Here is a 17,729-nt window from a genome sequence, read left to right as displayed (position 1 = left end):
TTCAGGCTTGCATTTGAGGGGGGCGGTGTGTGTGTGTTTCTGGTTGCTTATGAATTGCCATTTTGGGAGAAAGGTGGATATAAATCCGCTAATAAATAAATAAATAATACAATTTATGTAGGCCGAGTTTTGCAATGCACCCGTCAGAGCTATGGGTTTACTTTTTATCAGGAATGTTTTTGTTTTATTTGTTTGGTCAAACATTTATGAGCTCTAAAGTATCATCGAGCATTAACCATAACATACAAAAATAGCCCCCAATTGCTGCAGCTGTTAAAAGTCCATGGAAGAGAGAAAAACACATTTTTTCTGTTTTGCCAAAGAAGACGACAGGAGCAGGCAGGCACAGGCAGGCAGGCAGGCAGGCAGGCAGGCACAACGTAGTGATAGGAATATGGTGGCATTGTGTGATCATTCTGGGAAGGATATGGTTGTCAGGTACTTATTGTAAGGTATCTCTATTAAGAGCGGGAAAGCTTTTTACTCTTTATAGATAGAAAAGAGTCAAATATTCCCATATTTCCTTGTGGCAGAAATACGTGCATCCCGCCATTTATGACGGTGGAAAATATGTTAATTTTACAAACACATAGCTAAGTGAACAGATATTCAATACTTTAATTTGGCCTTTAGGTACGAATAGAGAACAAATTTGTAACAGCGTCGCTTCCTGTTTATCAGCCCTGCATGTCATGCCATTTTGACTGCTCTTGTTGCAAATGGCACAACCAGGAAGTTGTGAAAGGTGACATACTAGGAAAACCCCAGTCCCTCACACACCACTGACTTAGTTTCAGATGGTGCGGAGGAATGAGCGAGCAGCAACCTGACGCTGAGCTCAGTGGCTGGACAGTAGGGTTTGAAGTTGGCAACTGTAGTTCTTTTTTGAATGCCTATTGCAAAATCTAGTTGCAAAATTTATATCTGACTCACCCTTTCTTTTCATTTCATACTCAAGGAAGAGCACAGAGGATTAGAAGTCCTAATTAAACACCCACACTTACACTTTAGGTATCTTATGAACACGTGGCTAATGAACTGATGAGAGGCAAGGGCACAGATATACTGTGTATACTCCATGTATAAGTCTAGAAATTTTAGTCAAAAGTGACGACCCCAAAATTATGCTGAGTCGCGTAAACCACAGGTCATTGTAAGTACTGTACTTAACTCCTATTGAAAAAGGAACCATGGCCCTGGTGAAAAGCAAAAACATGATCTGTTCGGGGAGCATTCTCTCATCCACCAGCCTTTAAGATGAGCACAAACCAGTGCGCCCGCTGGAATTTTGTAAGTTGTTTGGCCTTGTTTCTTCTTCATCTTTTTTAGATCCTTTGTCACATGCCCCCAAGTTTTACCTCAACTTATACATGGGTCATATCCAAAATCCATAGATTTTGGCCCCAAAACCTACGCTTGATTTATACAGGAGTCGACGTATTAGTTGAGTAATACTGAAACCTAGCTTCCAGATCCACCATGTGGTCATGTAAATCTACAACCACATTCCAGCCAAATACAATAAAAGTCTTTGCGTAAATGAGCAAAGGTCTATAACACTATGGGGCAGGTTTTGTGTGCTGTTGTTGTGTGCTTCAGTAATTTTCTGACTTATGGCAACCCTAAGGCAAAACATCATAGGGTTTTCTGGGGCTGGAGAGTGTAGACTTCAACCAGGATCACACAGGGGGTTTACATGGTTGAGCAGGGAACTGAACCTCTAACCTCCAGTGCCCTAGTGCAATTCTCAAACCACTACACCACAGTGGATTTAAAGACCTTTCTATACAAGTTGTTAAATGGTCAAGGGATTTAATGGACATGCAGGACTTTTGAATCGTTCATTTCTTATTTATTCTTAAAAAGCTCCTCATTGTCTTTAGCAATCTCTGTCAGACAGTAAGAACAACATGGCACAGGCAGGGGAAAGAGGTTTCTATAATATTCTAAATATTCATAATAGACAATATAAAACAGGTGGGTGGTGTGGGTGGGTGTTGTTGGAAGTGTTCACTGTCGACTCACCTGCAAACTACGGTATCCCCATGGATTTCATAGAGTTTCTTTGGCAAAGGATACTCCAAAGAGGTGGTTTTAATCAGTTCCACCTCTGAAAAATAGCCTAAGTACCTGTTTATTGTTGGTGGTCTCCTTCCAAATCTAATAGAGCTACCTGCCCTAGATTCAAGATCAATGGTTATCTGGGATAGTCATAGAGTTGGCCCTCTGTATTGGTGGGCTAGCCATCCACAGACTGGAGCATTCACAGATATCTCTATCCCTTATTGTCAGTGGTGGTTGGCATGCACACACCACACTGATGCAGCCATGCCATGTCAGCATCCATTGAAAGTAATGAGATGTGAGGGTCCCACATTTTTTGGTATTGGGGGGAGTCCAGAACTGAAACCCCACGATATCTATAAATCAACTCAATCCACTTCAGGGCAGTGAGGTTTAATAATAATACAATAAAATAATAATGAGAATGATGTGTCTATTTATAGCCTGCCCAATCACAAGGAATCTGGGCAGGTTACAGCAATAAAAATACAGAGAATACAATAAAATAAAATAAGATAAAAAAGAGTGACATATGTCACAGATTCACAGCTAGACCTGATGGATTGGGCCTGTCTTTTTCACTCCCTCCAAGGTCGATGATAGACAGTAGGGACGGAGGGAGGTGTTCTTCTTTTTCTTCTTGAGGCAAATATATCGATTTTAATTAATTTTAATATTTAATTTTCTTCCATTAAATTTAAGAAAGAATGCGGGACAGAGGCGATGTAAGTCACAGTAAAGGGAACAGGTAGGGAGGCCTGTCGGAAGAGATTCACTTAAACCAGCCTTCTTAAAGTCGTCAGAATAGAAATGTGGTGGATCTCCTTCAGCAGGTCATTCCATAGCTTCGGAGCAGCGGTGGAGAAGCCCCCTCTGGTAACAGGGTTGTTATAGATTTTTGGGCTGGGTAGATTCTTCCCCAGACCTAAAGTCGGGACGGACAGTACGGAAAAGGCATTCCTTTAAGTATCTTCTGACCCAAGCCATGTAGGGCTTTAAAGGTAATCCCAAACACCTTGTACCTTGCCCGGAAACTATGGACAGCCAGTGAAGAGATTTCAAAACGTGTTGTTGTGATCATTGGAGAAGTACCTGTAATTAACCTTGCGGCCATATTTTGTACAAGTTGAAGTTTCCGAACTTGGTACGAGGGTAGCCCCTCTGTAGAGCACATTACAGAGGCCAGGCGAGAGGTGACCAACGCATGTACTACGTTTTCAAGGTCTCCCAGTTCCAGGGAGGGGCAGAGCTGGCAATATCAGTGAAGCTGATAACAAGTGCTCCTGACTGTCACATCCATTGAGCTGTCAGGTGAAGTGATGAGTCAAGGACACCCCCTAGCTGCGGATAAGTCTTTCAAGGGGAAGTGTGACCCATCCAGAACTGGCTGACATAACTCCATACCTGGGTGTGGTTTCCTATAGAGGTACTCCCCGTTACCTGGATTCAGTTGAGTCAGTTTTCCTCATCCAGTCCATTACGGTCCCAAGACAAGGCATTCAGAGGGGAGATGCCATCCTAGTCACTGCATCCGTCAAGACAGAGGGAAATATAATTGGGGTGCATCAGCATACTGATAACACCCAGCCCATGTCTCCGGATGATTCGCCAGTTGCTTCATGTGCCAAGACCCTTTTGACATCCTGCCCCCTCATCAACTTTCTTTCCTATTCATTTCTGGTTCCCGAGGACAACCAGCAGGATTACAGTGGGCTCTTGGTATTTGCTGGGGTTGGTTCCAGGATGCCCTTAAATAACAAAATCCGTGGATGCTCAAACCCATAAATACAATGTTCCTCATAAAAATGACAAACCAAGGTTGCTTTTTGGAAATATTTAAATATTTCGAGTCATTTTGGTTGAATCCATGATACAGAGGCCTGAGTGTAGTATAATTTATCACACATTATTCGTTTGATGACACTTTGACCCATAGGGGTTATCACACGGAGGTCCTTCTGTGTGCTAAGGCATGCAAATGCCCCCCCCCCAAATGTCATGCAAGCACCTGGGTTGATCCCCCATGGCGCTACAGCAAGTGGAAAGCGGCTCCCGCCCATCCCGTCATGCACTCAAACCAGGGGAGCCTCTGGAGCACTTTTCTTATAATGGGATAAATCGTTTAAAATTGAATCAATTAAAAAAGAGAAAGCACTTAAAAACCATGACAAAAAGCCTTTTCTGACCAGCTGCAGAACATGAGAGACACTTTGCTTGGAAGGAGAAAAGTCTGAGACTTAGGTCAACACTAATTCCAAATGGAAGATGATTTTTCTCCCACCTCCTTTCATTTCCCCCCCATCCACAAGTTGGGCTTCTTTCCTGTCAGAGAGGCTGCATTTGAGTCTTGTAATATTTTGTACTTACAGACACCCACTGCAGAAATGACAACTGAAGATCATATTATTAGCAGTCTGTCTCTTCCCCTTTGCTTCACTTATTTTAAGAGTATTAAAAGTATCCTCTCCATGAAAGGAAAAGTTGATGAGCTTGGGAATCTTACTTGCTTGCAGAGAAAGATAAGTCTATCAAAACGCAGCAAAATAGATCATTTTAGCATCAAGCAGGCACCCACTCCAAGCACAAATTATTCTTGTGTGCATTGAGTCAACTGCTTTGCCTTAAAGAAAAACATATATGCATTTTATTCCTTCATAAGAAGAGATTCTTTGGCTGCAGATTATTTTAAGAGAAGCTAACATAGACAGCCATTTGTGTGTACTGTATGTGTGTGATTGAAATAACATTATTTTACCAATGGCTTTGTAATGCACAACACGCTTTTATGGAATTTGGTACCAGAGGCAGAAATATCATGGAAGGAATTGATAGAGATTTTACAACAAGAAAAAGAAGAGCATTTAACACATGTTTCAGATTTTTAAAATCCCAAACTAAAATATACACATATAAAATTAAACCACCGAGCCAGGTAAGTAAGCCTTATAGTGAAAAAACAAACCAAAACACCGACCATCTACATTCACTTGAAAGCTTATTTCAAATGTACCCTGAGATATTTTGTTTCTTTCCACAAGACTCCACTTCTTTATTATTTCCATTGAGTGGAAAGACCTATCTCTTCTCTTCTAACAGCAGGGGGGGGGGAGGTGGTACGGCAGGCTATCTAATTTCCCTATTTCTTTTTTTTCTCATCATGCATCTAGCAAGGATTCTGGGCAGTAGGTCTTCTACCTTGCCTATTGTAGGCAGTGCATATAGCTACATAGGATCATCAACTCATCTTTCCCGCCTAAACATTATTGTTTTTACTGCAGAAACCCTGCTACAACAACCTCATATCAAAAACTGTGTTTCTCCAGCTCTCTTTCATCATCCTCATCCAAGCCAATGCTGCAAAAAAATTCAGTGAGACAGAGGACAAGAAAGAAAAGTGACTGGGCAGTTCAAAGAGTTTGTAAAAAGAAGCTATTGTCAGAGGCTTTGTAAACTTTGCGTCCCGTACAGTTAACGTAACAATACGTTGATGGAGAGTCCACACACCCTCAACCCCAGAAACTCTGTGATATAGTTCTTAGGGTCGCCATAAGTCCGTAATGATGGAAGACACCACAAGAACACAAATTTGTTCTAATAACGTTTAATTACTTGTTAACTTTTGTTGTGTTTATTTGTTTATAATTGAAATAGAAGGCTTTCACATCAAGTGTCCATAGGTGTCCCCCCCCCCACACACACATTTGGCCATGTTCTGGAAGAGTTTATTCTTGCCTGCCGTTTCGCCAGCAGATGTGCTGGCATCTCTGAGAATTGGCATGGAAGAGAGTGGGGATATATACGTGGGGAAGTGTTCAACTCTGTATGTTCTGTTGTTGATGGCAAGGCCTCAGGATATCTATTTAATTAATGGTTCATGTCTGCTGGGAAACCTCCTGAACCCAGGTGTTTTCATTGCATTGCGGGCTTGATTTGGTGTTTTTTCAGGACTGGTAGCCCAACTTGCTACTTAAGGGTTTCCTTTCCTGTTGAAGTTGCAAGTGTTGTGGATTTCAGGTGGCTTCCTGTACATTCTAACTCGTAGTTGTTGGCAAGATCAGCATTTCAGTGTTTTTTCAAATACATTTTATGCTCAGGATGGTTTATAACATGTTCTGCTACTGCTAATTTTCTGGCTGGCCCAGTCCGCAGTCTCTCTGTGTTCCTTGATTTGTGTTTGAACACTGCATTTGGGGTCCTGTGTAGACTTGTCTGCAGCTTCTGGTATATGGTAAACTCTTGCGGCCGTGAAGAAGTTTCCTGTCTTCGATGAATACAGCATTTGATGGATTTCTTGTGAGTTTGTAGCCCATTTGGAGGTTGTGTTTCCTCACCAGTTTCCCTATCTGCTGTGACTACTTTATGATGGTACATACCTTCCCTTTGGGTTGTTGCTTGACTTCACCCTTATGTAGGGTTGCCATAAGTCTGGCCTCCAAACAGGGACAAATGTAGACAATATAGGACAAAATGATCAATGTAGACACATTTTTTTAAAATGGAGGCACGCAAAAAATTGATTATTTTTGGTAAAAATTTCATATAAATGCATGTATCTTAGGCATTCAAAATGGAGGACATTGCATTATTCCTAGACGATGGCAGAAATGTGCTTCCTTTCTGGCCAAAAACCAGAAGAGGAGGAAGAGTGGAAGAGCAGAGGAGGAGGAAGAAGAGGAAGAGGAAGAGGGGAAAGGAGGAGGAGGCAAGAAGAGGAAGTGATAGGGAAGAAAAGGGGAGACGGGAAGAAGGGGGAGGAGAGAGAAGGAAGAGGAGGAGAGATACAGGAACTCGGAGAAGAGCGATGAATCGGCAAGCAGATCGAGTCTGATGGGAGAGATCCGTAGGATGGGTGTGATGTTCGTCTTAGGACGGGGTTGAGGTGTGGCGGGTCGGAGCAGAGGCGTGAGATCCGGGGTGCGGCGCGTCTAGGAGGGGAGTTAAGGATTGGAGGACGCGTAACAGGTCCCCGGCGACCCGCGTACTCCCCTCGCCGCCGCTGAGCTATCCGTTTTCCGTAGTCTTGGCCGGGTTTCTCCCCGTCCCGGGCAGGCATTCCGTCAGGCCGATCGCTAGCCCTTTTCCCCTGTCAGGCGGCTCGCCTTCCCCCTCCCTGGCGACGAGGATGCCCGGGCAGGGGAAAAGGGCTTGCCTCCTCGGCGAGGCCCTTTTCCCCTGTCAGGCCGCCTCCGTCCCCAGCGGAAGGAGGCCAAGCAGGAACGAGCCTCCTGAGGCGAGCTCCTTTCCCTGCCTGACACTCATCGGGGGGGGGGGAGTCCCGGGGGGGCGGGGCCAAAAACCGGGGTGGGACCGTGCGGACCCGCCCAAACCGGGAAAGTCCCGCCCCCCGGCGGGATATGGCAACCCTACCCTTATGGGTTTTTATCTGGCAGCCCTTTCTGATGTCTGAGCTGGAGTAACTATTAGCCTGTAGAGCCCGTCTAGGTGCTTCAATATCTTCTAGGAAGTGAGGTTCACAGATCCTTTTTCTATTACAGTGGTACCTCGGGATAACGAAATACCCAGGTTACGAAATTTCCGGATACGAAAAAATCCCATAGGAAATCATTGTTCCGGGTTCGAATGTTTTTTTCGGGTTACGAAAAATTTTTTTGTGCTTTTCGGCCTATTTCACACACGGAATCTGCGGCTTTTCGCTTTTTTCCTTCCTCCCATTAGCCGCCTATGGCATTTCGGCTTAACGAAGGCTTTTCGGGTTTACGAAAGCGGCCCCGCGGAACGAATTAATTTCGTAACCCGAGGAGCACGGTAAAAGGATAAATCAAAATCAACATGTGTGTTAGATGTTCAATTTACATTAAAAACAGAAGTATGTCATGCAAACTTTGTCTTACATAAAAAAATCTAAAATGCACACTTTGAGGATACAACTACAGTGTGCCTTAAAAATGATAATTGTGATGTCCTGCCAGGACTGATTGAAACTTTCCCCTGCATTTTCTTTCACACTGGTTCAGGCCATAGTATGTTTAGTGTAGGAAAAGTTCTTTGTATTAGTTGTGGGAGGAACTGTAGGATTCCCCTGCATTATTTCCAGGTTTGGTTTGCCCTTTCCCAACATGCTCTGTTGTAGCTGGAAGCCTTTTAGTTTGGGAGCAGTCTTTGCTGTGAGCAGCAGAGAACTGTCTTTTGGTGGCAAACAGGCCCAGACAGCCGGAAAGGGCATTTCTTACATGTTAGCCATTTTAGTTACCAAGTTAGCCAATTTAGTTACCAACTCAGCCAAATTACTTACCAACAACAAGTGAATAAAGAATTCAGGAGCTGAAAGACCCTGCACCAGCTCCATTGAGTGAGGAGAGCAAACCAACATCAGACCCAGAAAGATGACATCCGGAAGATTGCTGAGACTGTAAAGTATCTTTTATTTAGAGCTGGGGAGGAGAAAACTCTTTATTTTGTCCTTTAAATTAAATTTCCCCCCTTTTGAACTTTACATTCAGGTTCAGAGCCTTTTTTGGGTAGAAGAGTTTGATCTCACCAGGGTACCGGTATTGCACACCCACACCTGCCACCACCTTTAGTTGGGTGTGTCTTCACAATAATCAATTTTTGTTATTATACAAGTCCTGAGACGACAAAGCCCTTGTCAAAGGCTTGATAGTCCTGGATAAGTATTCCAATGTGTCTCTTAACAGAAGTTCTGTGAATTCATTTTCAAATTATCACCAGCCAGACACGTTTTGACTTTGGCCTTTGGATTCTTTGGATGGCATTTATTCCACATATTGTTTGTTGTAATAGTGGTAAGTTGTACACATTTTGACAACTTGTTTTATCAATACCCTTTTGGATGAAAATTAAATTATAAGCACTGTGATTTATCTTTAACTCCTGTGGATAGGGCACTTATTGATACCCAAGCCACTGAAGAAGACTATAAGTCGAAATACATCCGACTGATGATCATTTGAGTCGTCCAATGCTCAAACAGCTGTGTTGTCCCTTTTTATCATCATCTCTTCTACATTGTAGAAATAATCAAGTTTGACACCACTTTTAAGTGCTGTAGTTCCATCCTATGGAGTCTTGGGATTTGTAGTTTTACTTCAGCCTTCTCTGAGAAAGAGTGCTGGTGTCTCACAGAACTACCAATTCAAGGATTCTGTAGGATGGAGCCATGGCAGTTAAAGTGGTCTCAAGCTACATTATTTCTACATTGTAGATGCACCCTAGATTAGAGCCACTGAATCAGTGGAATCCTACATGTTAATTCACTGATCAGCAATTGATTGAATGTGTCTTCCTTATTTGGGAATAACCAACAGGAATTTATGTATTTGTATATTATTTATTTTATTTGGTTTATATGTGGCTTTTCTGTCCAGGAGGCTGTCCAACAGGTCTTCCATTTTGGAAATTGTGGTTGTTTCTGACTTATCACAACCCTCTTGCAGGGTTTTCTTCACAAGGTTTCTTCAGAGTTTTTCTTCTTCTTTTTGCCACGACCATCCTCTGAGGCTGAGAGATTGTGACTTGTCACTATTTTGTGTGCTTTCAAGTCTTTCCCAACTTAGGGCAACTCTAAGGAGCTTATCACACGGGAATTCCTGTGCAAAACCTGGGGTTTAAATTGAAAAAACCTGCAATAGCGGTTGATTTTCACATGATGCCATTGTTAAACTAATGTTAACACGAATGGAAAGTGGAGGGAAAGTAGACAAAAGCTGCTCCTTTTGACTTTTTGAAAATCCTCAAGGTAAAAAGGAGTGGTTTTTGTTTACTTTCCATTCGGGTTAACACAAGTTTAACAATGACATGTGTGAAATGTGTTTTTTTCCTACCTTTTAAATCCCATTTTTGCACACGGGATTTCCCCAGTGTGATAAACTTCTATGTTTCTTAAGAGGAGGTTTGCCATTGCCTTCTTCTGATGGTGAGAAAGTGTGACACTTGTGTGTGGTGCCTTCAAGTCATTTCCAACTTATGGCCACCCTAAGGTGAAACGATCATGGAGTTTTCTTGGCAGGTTTCATCAGGGAGGAGGGTTGCTATTGCTAGCCTGAGACTGAGAAAGTGTGCCTTGGGTTTTTCCCTGGAAGTACCACCTGAAAGGGGAAGCCCCACCCCTGGATGATGGAAGTCCTGTCCCAGGCAGAAGGTAGAAGCCCCACTCCTGGCACCCGGTACCACCCAGTGAGGGAATGCCACTCAGTTTGGGCACTTGGTTTCGAAAAGGTTTGCCACCACTGCTGTAGGTGATTGAGATGGCTATTGTCTTCATGGGTTTCAAGAAGCCTCAAGCAAGTTTGATGATTACTGGGAGAAATGACTCATCTGGATTTCCCCATTCTCTCTCTAGTCAAGCACTTGGGGTGAGGATGTCTTTTTGTGCAAAAAAACCACCAACAATAAGTGACAGGGACAGGAAGAGAGAGTTCTATGTGGTCTCTGTAAACATCTTAATAAGCTGGCTATTTCTCTATGGAGGTTGGATGTGGACACAGTGGAAATGGCTGTGCACTTTGAATTGCATGTGAACTTTTCTTAGGCACTGAATACTTAGAGATGGATTTGCCAATTAATACCACATGCTGTGGGCAATATTTCACAGGAAGGAACTGTTGAAACCACTTTTGAATATTCTCTAAGAAAATCCTATGAAATCAATAGAGTCACTATGAATCGACAGGCAATTTGAAGGTGTGCGCATACACACTTTTGAAACACTTTTTTTTGCTACCCCCACATGCAGAATGTGACATTCATCTTTCTTACTGTTATCACTTTTCAGGCTAGGCCCGTGTAGCTGATGGGAAGGCAGTGAGATACTATATATACTCATGTATAAGTCTAAATGTTTTTGTAAAAAAATAGCCCAAAAAACCTGAGTTGACATGGGGCAATGTAAATACTGTACTTTAACTCTTATATAAACAGGAACCATTCCCGGGTGAAAGTAATCTGTCCTGGAACCAACGATCCCTCTCTATTCTCTCAAGCATCCAGCCTTTAGTATGAGCATAAACAGTTATGCCTGCTGGAATTGTGTAAGTTCTTTGACATTAGTTCTTTGCTTCATGCTTTAGAAGTTTCATCTTTTGATTCATCCAAAGAGGTGTCAGGTTCTTTAACAGTAGGTTCTTTGCTTCATCCTTTAGATCCTTTATTACATGCCCCTACGTTTTACCCTTGATGTATCTATGGGTCATATCAAAATCCATAATTTTGGCTCTAAAACCTGCCTTTGGCTTATACAGGAGGGTTGACCTATACTTGAGCATATACGGTATGTGTCTCTCAAGGGGTAGGTACCACCCATCTCCTGCCCTCCTCCTTCCTTGAGAACCTCTGTACGAGAGGCAAGCACAGCATGGGGTATGTTGCCGAAGGCTGTGTGCCTTGCCAGGAGCCCTGGGTCACTTGTGTGGATTTAGTCTTTCTGCCTCTCTCTTGAAATTTCATGCTGTTGATCTGACAGGCAGCTGAAGCCTCCTCCTGCCTGGTGTGCTCCAGATTGGAATGCAGCATGGAAGAGACCCAGGGCCTGGTGGCCACCCAAATCAGAAAGTTTTGTGTCGAAGCCCCTATATGGTTCTGTTTGACAGAGATACAGAAATGAGGCCTGGATTTGCTCCTTCTTTGGGAAGCTTGTGGGAGGGGAAGAACCCAAGGAACTATAAAATGGGAGTATGCTCTCTTTCCCAGTGCACTGTCCCAGAGCAAGCTCTCCCCAGCCAAAGCACTGAGAGGGTAAGTGGCAGCGAACCAAAGGAGAGATTGCAGGATTTGCCTGCTCTGTTTAGACAGGAATGGTTGCTTTTCTGTTTTGACCAAGTGCCTTGCTGCCGGAGAAATCTCCCTCCATAATAAATGAGTAAATGTCTAATCTACACCCATTAAAAAGGCATGTGCTGTTTGTTCCCACAGTGTGTGAAGACCATCCTTCAGGCTGCAGTTTTGCAGCCTAATAATGGTCTGTTGGTTTACTTGGAAGTCAGTCCCGTTGAATACCAGGGGACTTCTTTCAGATTATACATACATTGAATCTAGTTCTTTGGCATGATCCAAACAAATATTTTAATTCTCATGTATTTTAGTGGGAAAGTTTAAGCACAAACCCAAGAGATTTAAGAAAGTTAATTTTAGCTTTCTTCTGCATATATATGTTTCTCCCTAACCTTTGCTCTTTTAATTCATATTAAAATTGCAAATTAAGCAGCTATGATATTTATAGGTTGTGACACTCTCAGTCAAGATTGTACAACCTTTCTGTTGATATAGTTATTTCACTACTCTGGATGCTCTTGAAACACTATTAAAAAGCATGCTTGCAAAGTAGATCCCTTTAATTATTATAGTTCAGTTTATTTTTCCTTGTGTGTATCTTCTCTTTTGATGCTGTAACCTTTGGTTGTACCAGAATTTGTTATGTATTGCTTTCTGGAAATTATTTGTCTCTTAAGGTTCTGACAGATTTCAAAATCTTATTGGTATTGCTAAGTCTGAAAGAGGTCACTAGTTTAGGGCCAATAAAGGCTGCATCCACACTGGAGAAATAACCCAGTTTGTCACCGCTTTGACTGCCCCTGGCTCAAGGCTATGGAATTCTGGGAGTTGGAGTTTGTTGTGGCACCAGAATTCCCAGAATTCCATAGTCCTGAGCCATGACAATTAAAGTAGTATCAAAGTGGATTAATCTGCAGTGTGGATGCTGCCTCTCTCCAGGGTAAAAATGCTATTGTCCATTGTGGGAAGTCTATTATGGTATTTGCTTTTTCTGCATGGGCTCACTGTCAATATCTGTCCAACACTAAACATTTATGCCTTCAGGCTAGAGATCTTTTAGGACAGGCCTGGTGTTGCAGGTGTTTTTCCAACTCATATCAATCTAGGTATATGGGGTCAGTGACGAGCACAAGTGTAATATTTGGATGCTTTGTTACTAGATGGTTGTATACGTAGTTGTGATACTGTTTTTGAAGAACCCTCTGCCATAGAAGCATCATGTAGTCAGCTCATTTTATCACTTTTCTGGAAGCTAGAAAAATCCCCTTTTTAATAAGTCAGTTCAGATCAGACCTTTTAAGGTAGTGATATTAAATCTTTGCTACAGTTTTGGTGTTTTGGACTTCTTGATGTTCATTGTGGTGTTTTTTTTTTAGGAGGGGCAGAAGAGGGAGGATTTCTATTTGTATTTGACTGTAGATTTTTGCTTGATTTGCTTTGATACATTGTGTGCCTGGATCTACCGTAACTGAAATATTAGATAAATTAGTGTGGCATAGTGGCTTGAGTGTTGGTCTATGACCGGGATTCCCAGGTTTCAACTCCCAGCTTGGCCATGTAAACCCACTGGGTGACCTTGGGCAAGTCACACTCTCTCAGCCTCAGGGGAAGGCAATGGCAAACCTCATCTGAACAAATCTTGCCAAACCGCATGATAGGTTTGCCTGAGAGTCACCATAAGTCAGGAATGACTTGAAGGCACACAACAACAATATTAACCCCTAACTTTGGATATAAGTGCAAAACATAAATAAAATTAAGTAAGAGAGAAATAATCTTAGCAATATTAGGAGTAGTGGTAGTAGTATTTGAGTAAGGAATAATTGCTTTTGCAGATCATATTTTTCATTGCTGCAACTCCCAGTGTACAGTGGTGGTAGTGGGTGGTGGATTCTGGGAGGTTTAGTACGAACCCCAGACTCACAAAGTTCAGAGCTGGCCCCAAACAGTAAAATTTCCAAGCTCTGGATTGCAAGAAATATATTTTGAATGAAATTTCATTTTGCTCTAACATACTGAGGAATACTGGTGTGCTGGGATCATTAGTAGTCACATCCAGGAGCAAGATGATTAACAGTTTATTGCCTACCTTAATCATCCTTGGAGAAATACACATTACAGGTTTATTGCCAAGCTTGGAGTTAAATGAGCTACTGCAAGATCATCATCCCAGCACTCTGGAGCATCTAAGGTCTTTAAATCACTGCTTGGCTGCCACTAGAGGACTTGACTTAAAGGTCTGATTTTCCTGAATTTCTGAGATTTGCTAGTTACTAAATATGGCTTTCATTTAGAGTCCACCATGCACAGGCAGAAATGCAACATTCCTGCCTCCCCCTCTCCCTCTAAGGATTTTTTGGCTCAGTTGACTTGAGTTTGAAGGGAAAAAAACTTGACTGCTCCAGCTCTGTTCCAAAAACAGACTTTTGAAAGACTTTGTTTCCTAATTAGGAAATGGTTTGCTCCAAACAGGCTAGAGACACTCACGTTAGGTAATGTTTCTGTGCTTTTGAATAAATGCTGAAATATAAATATCCCCTGTCTCTATTAAAGGTGGGCTCTTGAGCATTTCTTTTTTGTTCTTCTTCAGTATAATTGTTTTTTAATTAAGATAAATTTGCTCCAAGAATTTCAGATGAACTATGATTAATGCTCATCCAAATTGACCCTGTGAGCAGCCAGTGAACAACAGAAAGTATCCAAAGGCACATGATGATGTTGTTCAGACGTCATGTTTTGAGGTGCTTCATCTCAGATTTAAAGTAGTTCAACAAAAACTGTCGGTGTAGATTCTTTGGTTCTCATCCCAGTTGGTCAAATTAGGCCAAGTTTAAATTTTATGTTTACCATGTTCTAGTTGCTGATATAGGCAGTGAGGCATAATGTTTATTCTATGTGGATCTTGTATAGGATTTCAGGGTCAGGTCTATCCCAGTCTCAGAGATTTTAGGGCCAAAACCTGAGACATAGGGATGACACCTTATGATGTTGCACAGGGGCTGGTCCTGCTGATGATAGAAGGATGGCATTACAAGGATCAGCCTCTGGTAATGTCATGGAATGTTATAGCTTAAGGATCAATCACAGATGCATTGCCATTCAGACAATTTTTTTTTTGGTACAATCAAGCCTACAAAATAAAGGAACACATGCACATACACACCTCAGGGCAGCATTCTCATCCTGAGATTTCTCACTCTGAGAACTGGAGAAGAGGGGCCAAGCTCTGAGATCTAAGAATCCTAATTTTGCAGGGTGCATATTATATGTGGTAAACTGATCACCACAGTAGTGCCCAAATCCTATACACATATTTTTTACTGTGGAAATAGAAGCATATTTACTATTAAAATGGAAAATTTTTCAGCCTTCTTCTGGAGTTGTGTGGGAATTAATATTTGCCCTTAACTAACATATCCACTCTGCAAGCGCACATTTATGATTTCAAACCTTTGTGACAGTGCTTTAATATACCTTCAAAGTGGGGAGTGATGGGAAGAGGACTATGCTGTCTGTATAAGATCAACTACTCTGATCATTATGTAGAGAGATCTTGTAGCATTAGTGAAACTAACTGAAAGAAGTTGGCAGCATGAGCCTCCATAGATTTAAGTCTATAAAAGCTCAAGATGCCAACTTTTTTTTATTTCAGTTAGTCTCAAAGGTGCTACAAGTTCTCTCTGCATACTGATTCTACAGACTAACACAACTATATCTTTGAAGTCTACCATTCCGATAATTATACAAACTGTCTCAAAAAACAAAAATAACTTCCACACCATATTCTACATGAGTCTGATTATAAACACTGTACTTATTGTGTGGGTATGATAATGTACCAAACTATTATTGAATTCCTGAGGTGGAGAGCAAAGGATGCTGTGTGCCCCCCTACATAATACACATTGCAAACAAGCAGTGTCATTGATGTGGGCCCTTCTATGTGGCAGAACGAGGCAGGCATGTCAGGCATCCAATTTTGGATATCACAAGAAGGCAGTAAATCATTCATGTTTTAATTTGTTGTTATTGTAATTTTACTGCCAGTGTGGAGGAAAAGTTTTGTGAAATTTTCTGTTTTGTATGTCAAAATATATGGTACTATGGATTTGGGGGGAAGGTACCATTTGGCAGAAAAACATCTTGAACTAGATTCAAGAACCCCCAGTTTTGCTTCATTTTCTGAAAATGATAATGTTATATTGTATTGCATCAGGTCATCTTTGTTGTCTTGATAGGACTGTTACTTGTGTGAAAGGTCTGAGAAAGTTGCTATAGAAGATGTGCGAGGAAGAGGATAGCACTGCATTGGTTTGTGATAATGGCTCAGGGCTTTGCAAAGCAGGCTTTGCTGGGGACGATGCTCCAAGAGCTGTTTTTCCTTCCATCGTGGGACGTCCCAGGCACCAGGTAAATTATTGGTCCACTTCTTGAAGCCCTCCCATTTTAATAATGAAAAGACATATCAGAGTTAATTGTATGGATAAGATTTGAAGGTATGAGTCACCAGGGACGTAGTCAAGGGGAGGGGGGTCCGTGGGGTCCAGACACCCCTTCCGTTAGATACAATGAATGGTGTGCCCCGCTGCACCACTGCACCCAAGCCCCATTATAATGGTGGAACTTAGTCTGGACCGCCCCTTCCCAAAATCCTGGCTACGTCGCCAGAGTCACACATCATATAGTATTTATTTTAGATGAATGCAGCTCATCATGCAGTATATCTGGTCTTCTTCATTTCCAATAAACTTGGAAGTTAGTTACCTTTCATAGGAGACTGGAAAGTTCAGAAAATTAAATATAATGGCAAACCTGATAAAATACATTGTAGTCCTTACTTGAAATAGGAATGACATAAAATTCCAAAGTCTAAGAAAACCTTGAATCTGCTGAGACTTATAAACTGGAAGCTCTTAGGAGAGATTTTTGATCACAAGTCAGGAACAGGCACCTTTTTTGATTTGTAAACATTGACACTTTTCTTACTGACTGCACTTCTAAGCATATTTGGTTGGAACTAAATTCAATTGAAATCAATGACACTTACTTAAACCTGGAGTCACTATTCAGTGTGATTTGCTCTGAAGTAGTGAATTTGAACAATGTGTGCCAGTAGATGGCTCTCTGTTCACTTTATCGCCACACAGTGGCAGCTTTTGTGCAGATTGACTGTTGCTTAAAATAAAGATAAATAATCTACGTTTGATAGGAAGGAGTCATGTTTCAGTGGCATTTGAATGCTGAACGTCCTAGATCTAGTCTCTGAGCCACCTAGAGTCCCTATACCAGGAAGAAGGTGGGATATAAATAAATAAATAGTAAAATAATCTGAGCATGTCTAGGTACAGGATTCTACAGAGAAAACACCAATCTGTGTATGAAATACAGGTTTAAATGGATGAATGATCTCATTCAGGGTAGTGCAGCCTCATATATTAATATCATGTTGGTGAATTTTCTATCATGCTTGTTATAGTTATGATTTAGGGCAAACGTTTATACAGCTTTTTACTTATAATGACACTGAGCTATGTGTCATCTTCTGTTTGTTGTTGTTGTTGTTGTTGTTGTTGTTGTTTTGACATTGCTTGCTTATGAGTCTGAGGTAGTTATCTTTCTCTCCTAACTTTTTAGGGAGTGATGGTAGGCATGGGTCAGAAAGACAGCTATGTAGGCGATGAAGCTCAAAGCAAGAGAGGGATCCTGACACTGAAATACCCCATTGAACATGGAATCATCACCAACTGGGATGACATGGAGAAGGTATTTAAACTACAAATATGAATGGTTTGGTTTAGAAATTCATGGGCAAAAATGGCCTGACATTTTAACCATCCTTTTTGCAATAGAAAGCAAAAATCATTTTACTTTCTTCAGTGCAGTCAGAAGTTTTTGTTGTTTCATCAATTGTTGCAGCA

At 41.7% G+C, this 17,729-nt stretch overlaps 1 protein-coding gene across 2 annotated transcripts in view; it reads left to right on the top strand.

Annotated features, from left to right (window-relative positions):
* Positions 1-17,729, top strand: part of ACTA2 (actin alpha 2, smooth muscle) — a 96,865-nt gene that overhangs the window by 68,016 nt on the left and 11,120 nt on the right. The window contains exons 1-3 of one of the 2 annotated variants that reach the window (XM_042458726.1): positions 11,697-11,775; positions 16,050-16,221; positions 17,446-17,574. In XM_042458726.1, the coding sequence (XP_042314660.1) occupies positions 16,093-16,221; positions 17,446-17,574 (258 nt within the window). In that variant the 5' untranslated portion in view covers positions 11,697-11,775; positions 16,050-16,092. Of the gene's footprint in view, positions 1-11,696; positions 11,776-16,049; positions 16,222-17,445; positions 17,575-17,729 lie in introns of those variants that run through there. The other variant, XM_042458725.1, reaches the window with a different exon arrangement.

This window comes from Sceloporus undulatus, chromosome 3, assembly GCF_019175285.1.
Source record: "Sceloporus undulatus isolate JIND9_A2432 ecotype Alabama chromosome 3, SceUnd_v1.1, whole genome shotgun sequence".
NCBI lineage: Eukaryota > Metazoa > Chordata > Lepidosauria > Squamata > Phrynosomatidae > Sceloporus > Sceloporus undulatus.
Note: the sequence above shows the minus strand (reverse complement) of the source record. Positions and strands in the feature narration are given on the sequence as shown.